At 36.2% G+C, this 20270-nt stretch overlaps 2 protein-coding genes across 3 annotated transcripts in view; one reads left to right on the top strand and one right to left on the bottom strand.

The window, feature by feature from the left end:
- The window catches only part of LOC129743880 (probable serine/threonine-protein kinase DDB_G0277071), a 329957-nt gene that overhangs the window by 141579 nt on the left and 168108 nt on the right, over positions 1 to 20270 (top strand). The window lies entirely within an intron of this gene.
- The window catches only part of LOC129743878 (remodeling and spacing factor 1-like), a 91680-nt gene continuing 79047 nt past the window's right edge, over positions 7638 to 20270 (bottom strand). For both annotated transcript variants that reach the window (XM_055736108.1, XM_055736109.1), the window contains one exon: positions 7638 to 7947. In XM_055736108.1, coding sequence (XP_055592083.1) covers positions 7676 to 7947 — 272 coding nt within the window. In that variant the 3' untranslated portion in view covers positions 7638 to 7675. The remainder of the gene's footprint in view (positions 7948 to 20270) is intronic.

Genomic DNA, 20270 nt, shown 5'->3' with positions numbered 1-20270 from the left:
AAAGCTCATGCACATCTACACACATTAAGAAATATGTGGACGATTTGTTCCTGGTTCTACCTAAGAATGAAGTTGAACCTATTAATGAAACATTCAATAAACAACATCCAAATATCCAATTTACGGTAGAATTAGAGTCCAACGGTCGATTACCGTTTTTGGACATGATGCTTTACAGGAATGCCAATGGAAACATCACAACGGATTGGTATATGAAACCTATTGCCTCGGGACGGTTTCTTAATTTCCATTCATTCCACCCACTCCACCAAAAGGTGAATGTAGCTTTATCTTTTGCTAAACGAGTCACACAGTTTTCTTCACACTCTGGAGCAAACCAGGCTAAACATATTATCAGTAAACAACTGAGTTTAAACGATTACCCTAAAACACTTATAAACAGAATATTGAACAGACTAAACGAAAAATCACCGTCGAGAACAGCTATGACAGAAAACGATAATACACAGCAAGTAAAATATCGCTCTCTTACAAATATCGACAATCTTACGATGCAGATAACAAAAACTTTGCGAAACGACTATGGAAACATAAAAATCGCCAGCAAACAGATGAAAACAATTGGATCGATTTTTCCTTTAGTCAAAGATAAAACACCATATGGGGAAAACACCAATGTAATCTACAAAATCAATTGTAATGGAGAGGAAAAACCGGAAACAAGCGATGAAAACGTGGGGGAAAAATGTAAGGCATGCTACATAGGACTTACTAGCGTGAAACTGAAGCAGCGAATGTCCCAACATCGATGTCAAACAAACGAATTAAAACGTTTATGGGAACTTGGATACACTAAAGCAGACTACCCAATTGCAAAGCTGAGCCAACAAACTGCACTTCTGGATCACGAAATCGCCACGCACCACCTTTTCGACATCGAAGGAGCCAGGATTATCGACAGGGGAAACAACCAGGAAAAATTGAAGATATTGGAAAGCTGCCACATTAAAACAACTAAAAACACAGTAAACATTAAGAAAGACACTGAAAACATCCACTCTTCATACGCCAACATTTTCCAACTACTCGGAAAAATAAACGAAGATTATCAGAAAAATACACACAAAAAAACTACACCACCAACACACATACACAACAACTGATTCTTGATCAAAACAAAATAAGTGAAAAGTGAAGACTGTGCTAAAAGTTCGATGCTGTGGAAAATTAATCCCAAAATCACTAGACAAACGGATTTTATCCGCAAACATCTGTACGCAGTAAGTCGATACACTACACCTTACATCTAAAAACACGAATTAAATTAAATTATTCGGAAAACAGATCAAAAGACAGCTATACACGACCAGCCGAGTCGACACTCACAAGAAAACGGCATCTTTTCGGTAAGAAAGCATAAATTATAATCAGCAGAACTAACTAAATAAACACTATTTTAGTCCCTGAAGAAGATCCAATAAGGATCGAAACGTTGGAAACGTAAATCAATACGTCGTTTTTGCTAAAAACAAGACTGCAAGCCGAAAAAAAAAACCCCCGAAAGAATCTGAATTCTGAATCTGAATTCTGAATCTGAATTCTGAATTCTGAATCTGAATTCTGAATCTGAATTCTGAATCTGAATTCTGAATCTGAATTCTGAATCTGAATTCTGAATCTGAATTCTGAATCTGAATTCTGAATCTGAATTCTGAATCTGAATTCTGAATCTGAATTCTGAATCTGAATTCTGAATCTGAATTCTGAATCTGAATTCTGAATCTGAATTCTGAATCTGAATTCTGAATCTGAATTCTGAATCTGAATTCTGAATCTGAATTCTGAATCTGAATTCTGAATCTGAATTCTGAATCTGAATTCTGAATCTGAATTCTGAATCTGAATTCTGAATCTGAATTCTGAATCTGAATTCTGAATCTGAATTCTGAATCTGAATTCTGAATCTGAATTCTGAATCTGAATTCTGAATCTGAATTCTGAATCTGAATTCTGAATCTGAATTCTGAATCTGAATTCTGAATCTGAATTCTGAATCTGAATTCTGAATCTGAATTCTGAATCTGAATTCTGAATCTGAATTCTGAATCTGAATTCTGAATCTGAATTCTGAATCTGAATTCTGAATCTGAATTCTGAATCTGAATTCTGAATCTGAATTCTGAATCTGAATTCTGAATCTGAATTCTGAATCTGAATTCTGAATCTGAATTCTGAATCTGAATTCTGAATCTGAATTCTGAATCTGAATTCTGAATCTGAATTCTGAATCTGAATTCTGAATCTGAATTCTGAATCTGAATTCTGAATCTGAATTCTGAATCTGAAATCTGAATCTGAATTCTGAATCTGAATTCTGTATCTGAATTCTGAATCTGAATTCTGAATCTGAATATGAGTTCTGAATCTGAATTTTGAAATCTGAATTCTGAATCCTGAATTCTGATTCCTAAACCTGTATCCTGAATTTGAAAACTGAATCTGAATTCTGCATCTGAAATTGAATCTAAATTATGTATGAGTATGTAGAAATGAAAAAAAAAATAAATTCATTCTTCAACACGGGTAAAAAAAAACGAGAGTCATAAAATCTTCATATCAATTCCTCCCCAACGCACTTTTCTGTACGGCTCTGCATTTTGTTGACAGCCGGCATGGCTATAGACACTATAATTTCATATATGAAATTATAGTGTCTATAGGCATGGCGGACTCTGAAGGAAACGCCCATCCGCCATTTGCTGCATTGAAAAGCAAGAAGTGCACTATATATATATATAGAGATTTATCCTTTTATGTGTGTTCAATGGAAGTTAGTCGAAACAGGTTGAAATAGGTCGAAACAAGTAGAAATGGATTTTGACAGTTGGTATTCTGTCTCTTCCCAATTGACTTCGACCGATTTCAACCAGGTCGTCCGTTGAACATACGTTCACCAATACTGTGAGGTCGCTTGCCACTGGAGAGGAATCGTCCGAAAGCGTCCAACCTGGGCGACGGTCCGAGAAGAAAGAGGACGATTCCACGTGGTTTCATATTTGATCGGCCGCAGGAATATGACGGCTGTGCTGTCACAGTTGGTAGTCCTGCAGGGGTGTTGTCGGTCCGACAAAGCTGCAGTGTTGCCGAATGTCAGGAACTGTACCGTGTGCGTCACATCTCCCTTCTACTTAAAAGAAAAAAAGAGAAAAAATTACGTAGCTCTATTCTTTTTTGGATTTTCACATTTCCTTTAATAAATGGAAGAACATACAAAATGATTAAAATTATAGTGATTTGCATTTTATTTAGACATCGAAAATGTTGTTGATCAACTGTTACAGCATTACAAATAATCTCCGAGTTATGTTGAAGCTTTCTTATCTCTGTGTGGGCGAATTAGTAAAGAGGTTTCATGGTCTCCTTGATCTACAAGAGGGATTGTCGGGAATTTACGCCATTCGGACACATTTTTGGTTATTGTAACATAACGCTCTATAGTCTGTCCATTGTCCCCTTTGAGAGGAAGGTTGCCATTGTCCAGACCTGTCGTTCAATGATAACGGTATCTCCAATTTGAACAGCACATTCTCTCGCTTCTTTTCGCTTATCCTCAATTTCTTTGGATTTCCTTTTAGCCTTGTGGTCACATTCATTCTGTAATGTTGCGTCATGCGAAACGTTTCCGCGTTCTAGAAGAGGAAGGTCTTTTTCAATTTTCCTTCCATACATCACTTCTTCAGAAGGTACTTTGGTGGCGGAATACGCCGCTGCTTTATGTGACTGTACCGCTGCTTGCAATTCTTCATTGTAGTCGTTACTAGTAGAAACTGCCGTTGCCACAGCCTTGTTGATCAGTTTCATATAGCGCTCAACTAGTCCGTTTTGTTGAAGGAATAATGGGTTTGACGAAATCACTTTTATGCCGCGTTCAGAACAATATTGTGTGTATTCCTCTCCATTAAAAATTCTCTATTACTCTTTATGTTGTCTGGGTTTCGTCTCGATATTCCGGATATTCCCGGCTGACTGGATCGATCGACTGCGCACCGAATCGAGGATTGCCGTGGAATCCTTCAACAATGGAGCAACTGAACGACCTTGACCTGGCAGACGATATTGTTTTGCTCGCCCAAACACAGCCGGATATGCAGAACAAACTCAACGATCTCACCGAAAGCTCCAAGGCAGCAGGTCTCAAAATCAATGCCGGAAAGACCAAGTCAGATAACGCCTGATGATGGTACCAAGAAAGACATCGAAACCCGAATCAGAGAAGCCCGATTTGCATTTGCGAGTCTCCGCAACATCTGGCGCTCACGCCAGATCTCTATGAACAAAAATTCGAATGTTTAATTCAAACGTCAAGTTCGTATTGCTGTACGGGAGCAAAACTTGGTGCATGCGGTAACGACGCGAAAACGGCAAGTATTTGTAAAGCGAAGCCTAGCCGCCGAAATACGAACTGTCGGCGAGAGACTTGAATGGGTCCAAGTAAAGGCTCCGGATAGTCAACAATGGAGGTCTTTCACCACGGCCCTATGCGCCGGAGAATCGACGCGGGACCATTATGTACCATTAAGGAAGTAAGTAAAGTATCCGTCTCGGGAAAAGATTTCTTCAAGAACTGTTCTGGTTCATTCGAAGCTAGTAAACTTTCGGGCTATCAAGTACCGTGAACAATGACGAGTACGTAAATTCCGCTAAACCTTTGATATGATTCATAGCAATATATGGCTTTCCCAGGATGTTTTTGAAGGCAGAGGTGTTGGTTTTTCGGGTCTACCATTTGTTGCAAGTGATTGGCATGAAGTAATTCATCCTTCTGCGTCCGTTGACCTTCCAGGCAACCATGCACGCTCCCTCTGAATGGACTTTAGTTTTGCAGCCATTGGGCCCAGGTCCCTATGTGCGATTTCTAACGGAGAAACCTTGTATTACAACTATTCCTTCTCAGACATGGAGGTCTTTTACTATTGCATGTGTGGTCACAATCAGAAACATTTCATATGACATCAGAAACTAAACATTCAGAAATTCGCTCTTTGTTGGGTGTCCCTCCGCAACCGCAGTTCCATTGGATGTCCCGTCACAATCAGAAGCATGAGCTAGTTAGAAGTTCCATCGCAACAACTATTTCAAGCATTTGGTTGGATGTTCCAACGCAACCAAGTTTCCATTGGATGTCCCATCACAATCGGAAACTTAACATTACGTTGTATGTCCCCTCACAACTTGAAATTCTTGGATGGATGTCCTGCCGCAACTGCGTTTCGATAGGATGTCCCGTCACGATCTGAAACTTAAGCATCTAGTTGGAAGTCCCATCGTAACAACTATTCCAAGCCTCTGCTTGGATGTCCCGTCGCAAACAAGTTTCCATTGGATGTCCCGTCACAATCAGAAACTAAGGCATGTCTTTGATGTCCCTTCTCAACTAAAAATTCTTGCTCTCGGTTTTGGTTGGATGTCCCGTCACAACCGAGTTTCCATTGGATGTCCCGTCACAATCAGAAACTAAACATTTCGTTGGATGTCTTCTCACAACTAGAAATTCTTGCTCTCGGTTGGATGTCCCGTCGCAACCGCTTTTCCATCGGATGTCCCGTCACGATCAGAAACATGAGCATCTAGTTGGAAATCCCATCGTATCTGCCTCTTGTTGGATGTCCTGTCGCAGCCAAGTTTCCATTGGATGTCCCAAATCTTACGAATCCTCAGAAAACGTGAGAGACGTGCTAGCTGTGCTAGATTTGGACTACATGTTCGAAATCTACCTCTATCTAAAAGCTATCGATCTCCGTCTATAACCCTATTTTATTTTCATATTTCCCTTTCTATCTTCTTTTTTCTTTAAAAAAAAAAGTGCTAGACTAAGAAAATGATTGTAAAAAACAAGAAAACGAGTGTGGCTCCTTAAAACTTAAACGTATGAGCCGTTTCAAATAAAGAATTATTTAAAAAAAAAAAATCCTCAGATTTTGGTATCTCAGCTCAAAAAAAAATTGCTCAGCTTAAAAAACATGAAGTTGTTTTTACGCGGGCGGATAAAGGTAATGCCGTAGTAATTTTGGATCGACAAGATTACGACAATAAGGTTCGGGACATGATTTCTACAGGACCGTACGAAGAAAGAGGACGATTCCACGTGGTTTCATATTTGATCGGCCGCAGGAATATGACGGCTGTGCTGTCACAGTTGGTAGTCCTGCAGGGGTGTTGTCGGTCCGACAAAGCTGCAGTGTTGCCGAATGTCAGGAACTGTACCGTGTGCGTCACAAATACTAATGCGTGTTTTGTGCGTAGTACACACGAATTTCCAGACAGACCGTTTTCATTCAAAAATTTTTGGAACCTGCGAAACGATTACATTTATGCTTTTCTAAAATTCAATTTGGTTTAAAGTTTCTTTCAAAATTCATTAAATGAGCAAAAGTCATCAAATAGAAAACTTCTATAGCTTTTTTCGCATAACGCAAAATTATTTGAAGTATTAAGGAAAGTTTGATAATTGATTCGAAACTTTTTTTCTAGAATGTCACGTTTTTGTTTTCAATTTTTGTAAAAAAGCGTTAAATAATTTTAACTTATTTAGAAAAGTTATTTCAACATCAAGAGCTAGCAGAAAAATTGCATATTCAGATTCAGGGCACATAAATGAACTCCTGTTACATGGTTTCCAATTTGTCGATGTATAAAACAAGTATTCGATAAATAAATTTTGAAGTTAATATGGTTCGTTTCAAACTATGTTCTTATTCAGTCACACTTCTTAATTAAAACCCATTCAAATGACGAGCTAGTGTTTTTATATGTCTTATTTAGAGTTTCAATTAAAACAAAAGGTTAATTGAATTGCAATTTAAAATTTACAATTAAACATTATATTTTCAATTATAGTGTTGTCAAATGATATTAGGTTGATTAAAGTGTTAATTCCGCCGGAAGCGAACCAAATTTCTGACTGGTTTGTCAACACTTATTATTAAACACCTTGAAGGTTAAGCAATATTCCGGAACTCTACAAAAATTTTACTTGGAAAAAATCTGCATGGGGGGCGATTTCGCACGGCTTTGGTTGGTACCTAAAAAGTTCAAAAGTACCTCCGGCAAGCACCACATCAAACCGTTTGATTGCGGTGCCAGCAGAGATCATGTATGAAAAATTAATTGCAGGCAGCACAGCGACAATCCCGACACGAAACTCACAGGACCGACCGCCGACTGAATCCAAACATCCAAAGCACGAAAATGAATTGGCGAAAACGAAACAAAAACATGCTCTCTGCCTAACACACACGCTGCATGTGTGTTAGTGTGGTAGAAACGAATCCTGCTTTCGAGCTGGATCGGTTTCGACTAGTTTCGATCGATTTCAACTTGCTCCGTTGAACAACGACCAGACCTGTTTCGACCAAAACATCAGCCGATTGAACAACGACCACTTGACAGAAACTAGTCGAAACCAATCGCTACTTACGATTGAAGTGATTGAACGCAGCTTTTGTGTATGTGGTCGTTAGTTTCACGATAACCCGTAGATAGCGGAACAGGCGCCAAAATTAGCCTTCAGTGGTTAGTCTGGGTTCTGATGTGTGAGCTATTATCCTCTTGAAAATTTCCTCCGATCTGGTTCATTATATGCAGTTAAATTCTTTCGATAAATAAAGACAGATAGAAACAATTTACGTTTTTATTCAATAAAATAAGTTTTATATTAAGCATTCAATTCATTTTGTTGAGAACTGAAATAACTTACTAAGCCGCTGAACTCACTGGTACATTCTGTTTCTTCTCGATCAGTCTGTATGCTATCTACTGTATTTTCTGGGCGCGGTGTGTCGTGGCGAACAGTTTCCAATGTTGTAAAAGTTTTTGGTGACGATTGCCTCGGTTGTGACCCTTCCAGTACTATTGATTGTGTTTTATCAATTTCTGTATTAACGGTATGGCAATAGTTTTGTGAATAATTCGGAAGAGAATAAGTATCTGAAAAAAGAAAAGTTTTTTATAAGTATCTGTTGATTTTCCTTTAATGTCATTCAATTATGTAAAGAATAAAAATCGTATTTTTTAAACGGGCTTGTGATATAGCTCAGTTGGCAAGTCTGTTGTCTCCTGAGCCGATGTCCACGAGTTCGAGCCCAAGAGTAAACATCGAACACAGTTGTACCGGATAAGTTTTTCAATAACGATCCGCCAACTGCAACGTTGATAAAGTCGCGAATGCCATAAAGATGGTAAAACGACTATAATCGAAACAAAAAAAAAGTATTTTTTAAACAACTATATTTTGCCAATGCATGGTTACTTTCAAACTTGTTTGGGTGACGTGACATTTGAAATATTCTTTTTTTTTTTTTTTTTTGAACCAATAAATTAAATTAAGCCTGTATATTTACGCGCCAGCACTAAATTTTACTTCGGAAGTTCGGACTTCCGACTTTTGACGAAGAAAAGTGAAATACTAGATTGTCGGAAGTTTGTGTTGTTACCAGGCCAGTTCGCCAGCGACTTTTCTATTTTGTTTTAAATTAAAATTCACAATATAACGTGTGAAGTCAGCTGAAAAGGAAACGTTAAATTCACATGGACATTACGTGAATTTTTGTTTAACTTAGGGGAAAGTCGGGTAAGACGGACACAGTCGGTAAAAAGGACACGAGAATTACACAATGTTCGGCACTAATCTAATGATGGCAATATGTTCGCATAAGTGAATTTACACTTTCGAGACCGTTTGTTTTTTTTTTGGCAAGCAAGGTCCCATAATAGTAAACAAAACAAACAAAAACTTTGAGGATTCATTATTTGATGTTATTTTCTCTCCTCTTTAAACAGTTCATAACTCGATAAATTTTCAAAAATGTCAACCATTTTCAAAGGAAGAATTAGGCTTCTTTTTAACCATATAGAGGAAAATCAGCGAATTTCGGTCAAAGGGCTCGAACAACAAATGATTTGAAAAAAAAGTTTCTATGGCGGGTAAGACGGATACCTCAAGGTCGGGTAAAACGGACACATAAGTTTCTCCAGGTATTTTAAATTTTTCATCGGTTTGATCCTACATATGCCTTCAGAAGACCTTGACACGAGCAATTGTCGATCGAAAAGCTCTCACCATCTCAAACAGGCCATTAACCCTAACCCGCATCAGATTTCATTACCCTAATCAGCACTAGGAGTGGTACGGTGGACAAAGAGCCAAGCTGAAAGTTAAAAAAAGTGGTCTGAAAACCTACTTTTCATTAGATTGCTAGTAAAAACTGTTTGAGCGGTGGTAGAACTTTTGTAAAAATATCATTACAAATTTTATTCTAATTCTGACAATTTGTTGTCTTTAGATTTTTGATGCAACAAAAATTTAATTTACTGGAATATTGCAAAGTTGACTACATACTTTGCGCGATTTTTTCACAAGTTTAAATTTCATCTGTTTTTGTGGTCCACCGTCAGGCTGTACCCGGGTTTTCAGTGCTTTTACTTTGTTTGCACCAATCAAAAGTATATTCATTGGAAAGCAAATTTAATCTACATTCTAGTGAGGTGCAACAATTCACGCTGTGAGATTTCACAAAAATATGAAAATTATAAACGTAAAATCATTCCTGAACTTCCAGAACCACAAGCAGCACGTCCGGCAAAACGTATTTGTTTGCTCTCCGAGTAGGTACGGTGGGTGGTGATTTGGGCAGAGAGCCAAGCCGAGAGACGAAATAATGATGCGTGTCGTGCGTTTCTTGGTTGGAAATTCTCTCTCTCTCTGTAGGCAAATATTTTTTTGGACGTGTAATATATGAACTACAGCAGTTTTCGTGAGGCATGTTTTTTCGTATTTTTTTTTCTTTCATGCTGAATAACGAGAAAACTAGAAGCTTTAGCTATATATATAATGTTCTAAACATATTTTACTGACATTACAAGGTTTTTGGTGATATGAGTTTCATTGTAATCGTAAAAAGTAAAAAAATTGTAATCGTAAAAGTAATTGTTAACTGTTTGGATTACAGTTTCTTATCATCATAAACTAAATCATAAACTAAAATTTAAAAAAAAATTGTGATTGTTTTGAATTTTATTCCATATACTCAAAACAGATTTGCCTTCATTCAAGGTTTCAAATGCTAAGAGAGAAGTAATCCAAAAACATGACAGTTTAATTTTTTTTTTAAATTTCCTAATTTATAGTGCAATTTGCCAATGCCTAACTGAAAATTGAAAGAAGATAATGATGACACAAATTTTAAAGACATTTTCAATTCAAACATTATAAAAAAAAAGTGTTGCTGTAAAATGAGATGAATAGTGACTTTTCCTGAATTGTTAAATATTTGTAAAACTCAGCTCTGTCAATTCACAATAAGATTCAATTAGTGTACTTATTTAGTACAAAGTCCGAAAAAAAATGCATTTAAAATAATGAAAAAAAAGTGTATAAAGTTTATTTTCATTATTCTTTAAATGTTCTGGTTTTGTCCAATTCATTTTTTAATTTTTCTATTCTGACGATCATGCTTGAAGAAAACTTCAATGTATTTAAATATAGAGGTAAACACAAGTCGAAAAAAAAACTCAGTTTATGACGACTCCAGCAAAAAAGATCCATTTTCTGTTCAAATCAATCTTCAGCAATTTTATAATACTTGATCAGATAGGAGGTTTTGAATAGGAATGATGGCTAAACTAAATTAAAACTTGATCGATTAAGCGTTCTTAAGTAACCGGAAGAAAATAAGTTCGCTAAACAAAAATTAGCGTAACTTATTTTATATTGAACTATAATTCTGGATTTTTTTCTGACACAAGGGTATTCACTTCTCAAAATTCTCAGTAATTCAGGCTCAACAAAGTTTGCCGGGTCAGCTAGTTAATTATAATTTAAAAGACTTAGATAGATATTATTTTTTTTTTGTCCAGGCTTCCAGGGTTCGTCCATAAAAAAAAGTAAAGATACAATATTCAAGAACTTTTGAAATCATTTGGGGTCCCCGAAGAAATTTTTGTATTTTGAAGCTTCTGAAAAAAGTTACAAGCCTTCAAACTGGCAATTGTGTCAAAATGACTGAAAAAAAACAGGATCTCCGGTGAAGAAAGCGCCCATAAAATATGGAATTGGTTCCATTTTGGTTTAGAAACGTTTTCAAATACTTAACTCATAAAAATATCTACTTTAACAGCTACTTTCTAGCGCAAAATATACCTTTTCTGAGCAGTGTCCGTTTTACCCGACCATTTCTCCAAAATTGTAATTTGCAAGCATTTTTAGTTAGCTATAAAACAGTCTTGATGAAGGAAATTTACTGATTCCAATGGTTAATGCGATAGCAAACAAGCTAAACTCCTCATCTGCACGAAAGCTGCGATGAAAACAGCAATATTTGTTTTCTATTGCGATTCTACCTTAGAGTGTCCATCTTACCCGACTTTCTCCAACGTGAATCACTATGTGTGCTAAACATGTTTCCATTTTTGACGCACCGATAGGTATTGTTGTTGTTGTTTGTTGCCAGTTGCCATTGACCTGAATAACGTTCGCTTGACACTTTCTAATGTACCGTTAAGATGCTTCTAGGTGTTTTAAAGAACCTACACAGTAAACGAAAATTACCGAGTTCGGTAATTTTTTTACCGAAATCCGAACATGTGTAAATCGTTAAACTCGTAGAAGTTTTTTTAAAATCTCTTAGAAGCTGAGTAGCATTCACTACAGCCACCTTAACGAACTTGAAAGTAGCTTCTATGAAACCTTTTTAAGGAAATTCTGATTGCTTGGGTGGGTTCCAAGCAAGGTTATATTACATACAGTTCTGAATATGAGGTACAATTTAGTGCCTTGCGCATGATACAATAATTAGAAGATTGTGGGAAAAAAATGCATAAATTTTTTTTTTGGTATTTTAAACCTATAGGTTTATTCATCCCCATGCATCAATTTTAAAATTCAACATCGTGAGTTTTGTCTCACAAGTTTTTGGAGAAGAGAAAAATTATGGTTTATGAGAAAAATTCAAAGGCTTGGCTTCGGAGATAGTAGAAATATAAACGATGAAATCAAGTAAAGTGTGTCGAGATAGATAGGAAACAAACTCAAAACAAATAGCGCCAGCACTAAAGCAAACTTTCGACTTATGACTTACTTCCAACAAAGGAAAATGCGGTATGTACCAGTTTGTGGAAACTTCGTGATATGCTGTCAGTCAACCAACGACGCTTCTAATAAAAAAATGATTGCACAATATGTACATGATTTGCGAGTGACTTGTTATTGTAAAACGAAAATAGCGAGCAAACCAAGTTTAAATAAGGAGGTAAAAAAAGAGTTTTAATCTAAAATTTTAAAATTTTTTTTAGACTTAAACAATTTGAAACCCCTTGCTGTTATACTAGTAACAACACATGGATGATTATTTGATAAATATCTAGTCACTCGATGGATTTCTTGAAGTCGGTGCATCGTGATTGGAGTTAAATCACCGCAATCAATCAATTGGGCAATTTTTTTAAACGTTTGGTTTTAAATTCTTATGAGAAAAAGAGCTGGCATCAATCATTGTTGAGCTTTGTTAAGGTTGTGAAAATTGGGTTGGACGTTTTTTTCCGTAATTCCATGTTTTTTCGGAACCTTATCAACGTACTGATGCTGAAATTTTTACGCCCGTGTAGATCGAAAGAAAAGGATAAGTCTAAGCAAAAAAAAATTGATCCCCGCTGACAGAAAGTATATTTTCTCCTCAGGTCGAAATCAATCTGAGAGGTTTAAATTTAATGGAATATTTAAGCAGCACTGATTTAGAAATTTTAAATGTAGGAAATAAACCAACTTGTGTTAGGTGTGACAGAGAAGAGATGATTGACATCACACTTTGTTCTAGAACAATTTCTCAGGAAATTTCAAATTGGCATGTGCCTAACGAAGAATCGATTTCTGACCACAGGTTTATCTATTTTGAGCACTCAGGTGAATTTTTAGAAACAAATACATTCAGAAACCCAAGAACAACAAATTGGGACCTATATTTGGAGCATCTTGCTACTAAATTTCATGGATATACACCTGAAATTACTACTCCTATTAAGTTAGATGAAGTGGTTGCAAAAACCACCGAAATTATTTTGAATTCTTATGAAGAAGCGTGTCCCTTACGCACGTTTAAATTCAACAAAAACAGTACACCATGGTGGAACTCAAATCTCAGTAAATTACGAAAGAACTGCAGACGCTCTTGACCGACGGACGGCGCACGGAAAGTTTTGATGCTTTCAAGTTGGCTCGCCGAGCTTACCGGAAAGAAACAAGAGCTGCCGAGCGCTCAAGTTGGCAGAGCTACTGCACTAACATTTCAGGCTTGCACGAAGCAAGTAGGTTAAATAAAGTCTTAGCCAAATCAAAAGATTATCAGGTTTCATACCTTAAAACCCCCAGTGGTGATTATACATCAAACGACGAAGAAATATTAAGTTGTCTATTCAATACTCACTTTACAGGATGTTTTGATCAAGATTCATCGATAGAGCCTGAATTCTTTTCTGGAAGTCTAGATTCCTTGCATTTTGCTCGGAAAATAGTTACTACAGAATCGATCAAATGGGCAATCGATGGTTTTGCTCAATACAAATTTCCTGGAAGTGACGGTTTATTTCCAGTATTGCTTCAAAAAGGTTTCGATCATTTCAAACACATATTAAGAAAAAATAACGATAAGCAGTTTTGCTCATGGATATATTCCTAAACTTTGGCGGCAGATAGCCGTGAAATTCATCCCTAGAGGGGGACAATCATCATACGACGAAGCCAAAAGCTTTCGTCCTATTAATCTAAGTTCATTTCTATTAAAAGCTCTCGAACGTTTAATTGATCATCATATCAGGCAAGAATGTCTTGTCCAACATCCGCTTAATGCGACACAACATGCATACCAAACAGGAAAATCAACATTAACTCTTCTACACAACGTAGTACATAATATTGAAAATAGTTTTTCACAGAAAGAATCATTTCTAGGAGCATTTCTGCCGTTCTACGCAAGAATGTCCAATGTGACTTTTGGGTCATTTTCACTTTTTTGCTGGAAACGGTCTCTTTTAGTGTTAACTTTCGAATAAAAACACAAACAAGTATACTTTGTTCTGAACTTATACGAAATTTTCATCAAGGTGGTTGTCTCTATGTTGATAGTTCTACGCAAGAATGTCACACTAGAGAAAATTCTATGAAAAATGCAAATTTCATCAAAAAATTGTCTTAAGATGAGTTCAAACTGTTGAATTTAATGTTATTCACTGAAAAGAACACTAAAACAGAGGGCAGAGGAGGAGCGAGAAGCCTTGAGTGTTTTATTCAGAGAAATTTTCACTAAACACTTTTCGGTAGGCACTACTTACAAGCAAGCTTGCGAATTTTGATTTTTTTTGCGCGAGTCGAGTTTTTCTTTGACTCCATCCTTATGCTGCCTGAGTTGGGTAGAGAATCCGCTCAAGCTAACCCGGACAGAGCCGAGTCAAATAAAATCACCACTCTTGGCTCTCTTGCTCAAGATCAACTCCCTACTCAACCGAGTGGTGAGTTTATCAGACTCCCAAGGAGCCTGAGTCTGATGGGAAAAAAATCCGTAGAGTAAAAATAAAATCCGCTCACAGGTAGGCTGATTTTAAATCCTTGAGTCGGGAAGAGTCTCTTGGTTTTGACTCGCTTGAGTATTTTATTTTGACTCGCTTGAGTATTTTTTTTGACTCGCTTGAGTATTTTTGTTTTGACTCCGATTCTTTTCGGCTAGCTTGATTTTTTTTAGATTTTGACTCAAGGTTTTTCTGGCTTGCTGGAGTCGTTTGATTTTGACCGGCCTGAGTCGTTTTTTCTACTCGCTTGAGGCTTATGGAGTTTGGATTCTGGCTCGGCTCGTCGTTCGTGTGGAGTGCACTGGTAGAGATGATTGATTCCTTTACCTGTATTATACAGGCTGTATATACCGGGACAAGCGTCGGATGTCTGGTTTGAACCAAATTTGTTCTATTCGCGCTGTTTGCTTGCGTCGCTGATTGTAGTGCGCTATATAAATTACAAAAGAGTTTTTAATTTCTATCTGTAAATATAATTCATTTAGAAATTGTTTTGAAAAACGACGGCATAAGCCAATTAAGTTTGTAATCATACAAGAAACAATACGTTAACGCAATTATTTATTATGGTCCATTTTAAAATTTTCAAAACTACTTAACATTTTTATTGATCATTGCGTTTGAAATTTTAAAACTTTAACTCGAAATAAAGAATTCACTTTCAAAATTCAAAATTTGATATTTTTAGTACAAATTTTATGATTGACAATTAAAATTTTAAAATTCATAACTAAAAGTCAAAAATAAGCATTCAAAATGCAAAATTCACAATTCCAAATTCCATACTAAAAATTCAAACTTCAGCGATCAAATTTTCAAATAATAAATTCAAAATTCCAGAAAAAAAATTGAAACGCAAAATTTAAAATGCAAAATTTGTAATTCAAAATTCAAAATTGAACCCTAAAAATGCATAATTATAAATTAAAAATTCCAGATTGAAAATTCAAAATTATAATGCAATAAATATAATTCAAAAATTAAAATTACAAATTGAAAACAAAATATTTGAAATTAATCATTCTAAATTCTATTTTCAAAATTCAGAATTTAGAATGAAATATCTTAAATTTGAAATTCAAAATCCAAATTAAGAAATTTAAAATTCAAATTTATGTAAGTACTTAAATTCAAAACTTACAAAATTCAATAATTTAAATTTAACATTCAAAATGTTATATTCAAAATTCAACATTCAAAATTTTATATTTAACATTCATAATTCTTTTTTCAAAATACGAAATTTAAAATCGAAATTCTTCATTGAAAATTCAAAATAACATATTCCAAATTCAATAATTACAGTTATAGTTTTTTGATTTTATCACTGTTCGATTTTATCAATACTCGCCAAATTCACGCTCGATTTTTTCACGGTTATTGTTTTGATTTTATCACGCTTTTTAAGAAATCGTTCATGAAACCATTCCAGGACCTTAGTTTTTTTCAAATTCATATGAAAAACAAAGGATTATCTACCCATAAACGATTTCGAGAAACACACTTTAATAGTCTAAGTTATACAAATTTCAAAATGTTTTTCGACAAGGTAAACTTAAGCAAAGGTGTGAAGATTAAAATAATAAAAATTGAAATTTGCAGATTTAATTTTTTTATGCATTTTTCGTTGAACTCTTTTTCAAAATTGACATAAGAGATATCAAAGGTTAAATTTCCATAAAAACTTAATAATTCACTTTAATTAGATGAAGACTATAAAATTGATATTCAACATGTTTTTATTTCAAGAAAATATCTTAAAATTGTTAAAGAGATGAATAATTTGAACTGAATTCGATCCTTTGTGTTTAGTAATCTTACATTACATCTTATGATCAAAATTTATTGATACAAAACCTTTTCACCACTGAAAATATCAACGGTTTTGCCATATTCACGGTGAAATTTTTTTTCGACCGTGATAAAATCAAAAACTACTATACTACAACATCATGAGCATTTCTAGATCATGAATAATATCCAATAAGTGTTCGAAAGTAATTCAAAATTTCAATTCCACAATTCATCATTCGAAATACAGAATTAATAACTCAGAATTTGTCATTGAATTGTAAATTTTAAATTTTTGATCTAGAATTTTGCATTTGAAAATTTTAGTTGAGCATTACGAATTAACAGTTAAAAATTTGGAATTTTAAACTTAAAATTTAAACTTTAAATTTAAAATTTTGAATTGTTTTGTATTTTGTATATTGAATTGTGAAATTGGAATTTGGAATTTTGAATGGAATTTAGAATTGGCAATCTTAAATTTTAAATTTTTAAAATTGATTTTTAAATCGGATTTTGAATTTAAAATTTAAGATTTTTCATTTTAAACTATGAATTCCAAATTTTTGATATGGAATTTTGAATGCTAAATTACAAATGTTGTGTTTTTGATTTATAATTTTGATTTCTGAAATCTGCTATCTGAAATTTCTAATTTTGCATTTTGTAGGTTGATTTTTGAATTTCGAATTTCAAATTTTGAATTTTAATTTAGAATTCAGATGATTGAAGTTTGAATTTCGATTAGGGAATTGTGAATTTCGAGGGCTCATTTTCAACCCTGAGTTACGAATTTCAAAAATTTTAATATAAATAATAAAATTGTATTAAAATTGTATTAAAAATGTCAAATTTTGAATTTTTGAAAGGGAATTCTTAATTTTGAATTACAGTTTTAGAATTTCAAAACGCAATTTCGCAATAATCAATAAAAATGATAAGTAGTTTTGAAAATTTTAAAATGGACCATAATAAATAATTGCGTTAACGTATTGTTTCTTGTATGATTACAAACTTAATTGGCTTATGCCGTCATTTTTCAAAACAATTTCTAAATGAATTATATTTACAGATAGAAATTAAAAACTCTTTTGTAATTTATATAGCGCACTACAATCAGCGACGCAAGCAAACAGCGCAAATAGAACAAATTTGGTTCAAACCAGACATCCGACGCTTGTCCCGGTATATACAGCCTGTATAATACAGGTAAAGGAATCAATCATCTCTACCAGTGCACTCCACACGAACGACGAGCCGAGCCAGAATCCAAACTCCATTCGCCTCAAGCGAGTAGAAAAAACGACTCAGGCCGGACAAAATCAAACGACTCCAGCAAGCCAGAAAAACCTTGAGTCAAAATCTAAAAAAAATCAAGCTAGCCGAAAAGAATCGGAGTCAAAACAAAAATACTCAAGCGAGTCAAAAAAAATACTCAAGCGAGTCAAAACCAAGAGACTCTTCCCGACTCAAGGATTTAAAATCAGCCTACCTGAGAGCGGATTTTATTTTTACTCTGCGGATTTTTTTCCCATCAGACTCAGGCCCCTTGCTAGTCTGCTCAACTCACCACCGAAGAAAAAATCACATGTGCTGTGCTGAGCAGATTTTCTAGTCATCTAATTTGACTCTACTCACCACTTGAGCGATTTTTTTTCGGAGCGAGTAAGCGGTGCTTGGTGAGTAAGGTTCAAAAAGGAATCTTGATTTTATTTTACTCTCGCTCAGCCTGGGGTGGATTTTTTTCTGTTCCGCCTCACACTCACGTTCGTATGAGCCGATTTTTACTCGTTGAGTTGATTTTTTGCAAGCTTGCTTACAAGATCCATACTCAACTATACATTTTTATAAACAAAGAGGAACGTATTTCTCAAATTACGGTTTAGCATGAGTTTTTGGCAAAAAAATAAACTACGCAAGCTTTTAGAATGATAGCCGTGTGACAGTTTTTCGTAGAACTAGCATCGGCATGCGTTCTGATTCTACGCAAAAGTGTCACACGGAGCATTTTTGGCTCTAATTTGCTGTTTTTTTTTTTGTAGGAAATGTAATTTTTTTGGCAGAAAACATTGTAAAATGGTTAACTTGAACTGTTCACTGCGAAAAAACTGTCGGTGAATTTTTAGTTTGAGAGAAAAATTGGAAATCAAGCTGATATTTCAATCGCGTTTTTCTCGTTTGCACGTTTTTCCACATGGGACAATCTTGCTTAGAACGGTAGATTTCTAGACATAGAAGGAGCATTTGATAATGTCTCGTTTACATCAATAATGGATGCGGCACTACTACATGGAGTGCCTAGTGTTATAACTAATTGGATTAGCGCAATACTAAGTAACATGAATCTTCATTCGTCTTTAAGACAGACTTCAATTACAAAAGTTAGCACACGTGGTTGCCCACGGGGAGGTGTACTATCACCTCTTTTGTGGAACCTAGTTGCAGACGGCTTGTTGAGAAAACTCAATGACCGTGGAATACCAACCTATGGATTCGCAGATGATTATCTGCTGCTGGTAAGAGGTTTGTGCATAAGCACATTATTTTATATAATGCAACAAGCTCTGCCCTCTGTTGAACGACGGTGTTCTCATGTAGAACTTTCAGTTAATCCTCTAAAAACTAATATTGTTTTATTTACTAAAAAACGTATCACCCGCGGGGTGCGCCCTCTGCTGTTTTATGGTTCCGAAATCACCGTGTCTGATCAAGGTAAATATTTGGATGTCATTCTTAACTCCAAATTAAACTGGAATTCAGAATCAAAAAAGCATGCATGGCCTTCGGACAATGCAATCGGAAAAAAAACTGGGGACTCAAACCCAAACATATTCACTGGATTTACTCCACAATAGTAAGACCAATTCTGGCCTATGGGTGTCTAGTGTGGTGGCAGAGAGGAGAAGTTGCAACAGTTCAGACGAAACTAAAACACCTTCAAAGAATGTGTCTCTTAGGGATGTCCGGATCGTCTTCAACTCCTACTGCAGCACTATAGAAGCTCTGTTTTCTATCAAACCTCTACACTGCCGCTATTCGCTAGACTGTCCCATATGCTCTGCGACGTAGTTCTACCTCCCCGTGGTGCAGAGTGGAAACGTGTCTACAGAATTGACCAGCTGTAGATGTACGGCCAAGAGAACTACACGTCACACTTGGTACAGTCAGTTGCGACGAGCTGCGTGCCGAGGGTGACAAAACGTGGTGTGACTGGGCACCCTGGTACCAGTGCTCAGTTGCAAGAGGGAGGGGTCGTAACGTGTATCGGGTAGTCGCGACCCCGATATGCGGGACGACCAAATGTTTGGCGAGTTTCGATCGATCTGCCTTTCGGGGAGGTTCCTGGCCCCGATTCGCGGATACGATCGACTCACGACAGACAGAGGGGCCTTGTGCCGTAACATGTGGTGCCCAGTGGATGGGCCTCAGGTTGGGTCTCGAAGAGTCGAGATGGAGAAAAAGGATATGTGTGGTTATCTCCAGACCCGAGGAGAGGCGAGTTGTTCTCGTCTCGAATTGGGTCAAGAGACGGAACGATCGAGGGCTCTCGAGACACGAGGAGAGGTGGTAGAGTCGCCTCAAGTCGTGTCAAGAGGTGGTATGTGAGGAGGTCTTGAGTCACGAGGAGAGACGGGTGAAGACGGCTCAAATTGTGACAAGAGACCGAATGTGAGAGGGTCTTGAGTCGTGAGGAGGGGCGGGTCATGACGTCACGAACTGCGACGAGAGGCCGCATGTGGGACTCGAGTCACGAGTAGCGGCTAACGGACTGCCAACCCGTAAGTCGTGAATCGTGACAAAGAGTGGTTGAGATTGCTGGTGTAGTACGAATAAAACGAGTATTTGCCGTGGAGCGCATTGCGCGAGTATGGTCTCCCATCATGGGTAAAGCCTTCGTTGCTAGG

This window comes from Uranotaenia lowii, chromosome 2 (assembly GCF_029784155.1).
Source record: "Uranotaenia lowii strain MFRU-FL chromosome 2, ASM2978415v1, whole genome shotgun sequence".
NCBI lineage: Eukaryota > Metazoa > Arthropoda > Insecta > Diptera > Culicidae > Uranotaenia > Uranotaenia lowii.
This window is presented reverse-complemented; position numbering and strand designations above follow the sequence as displayed.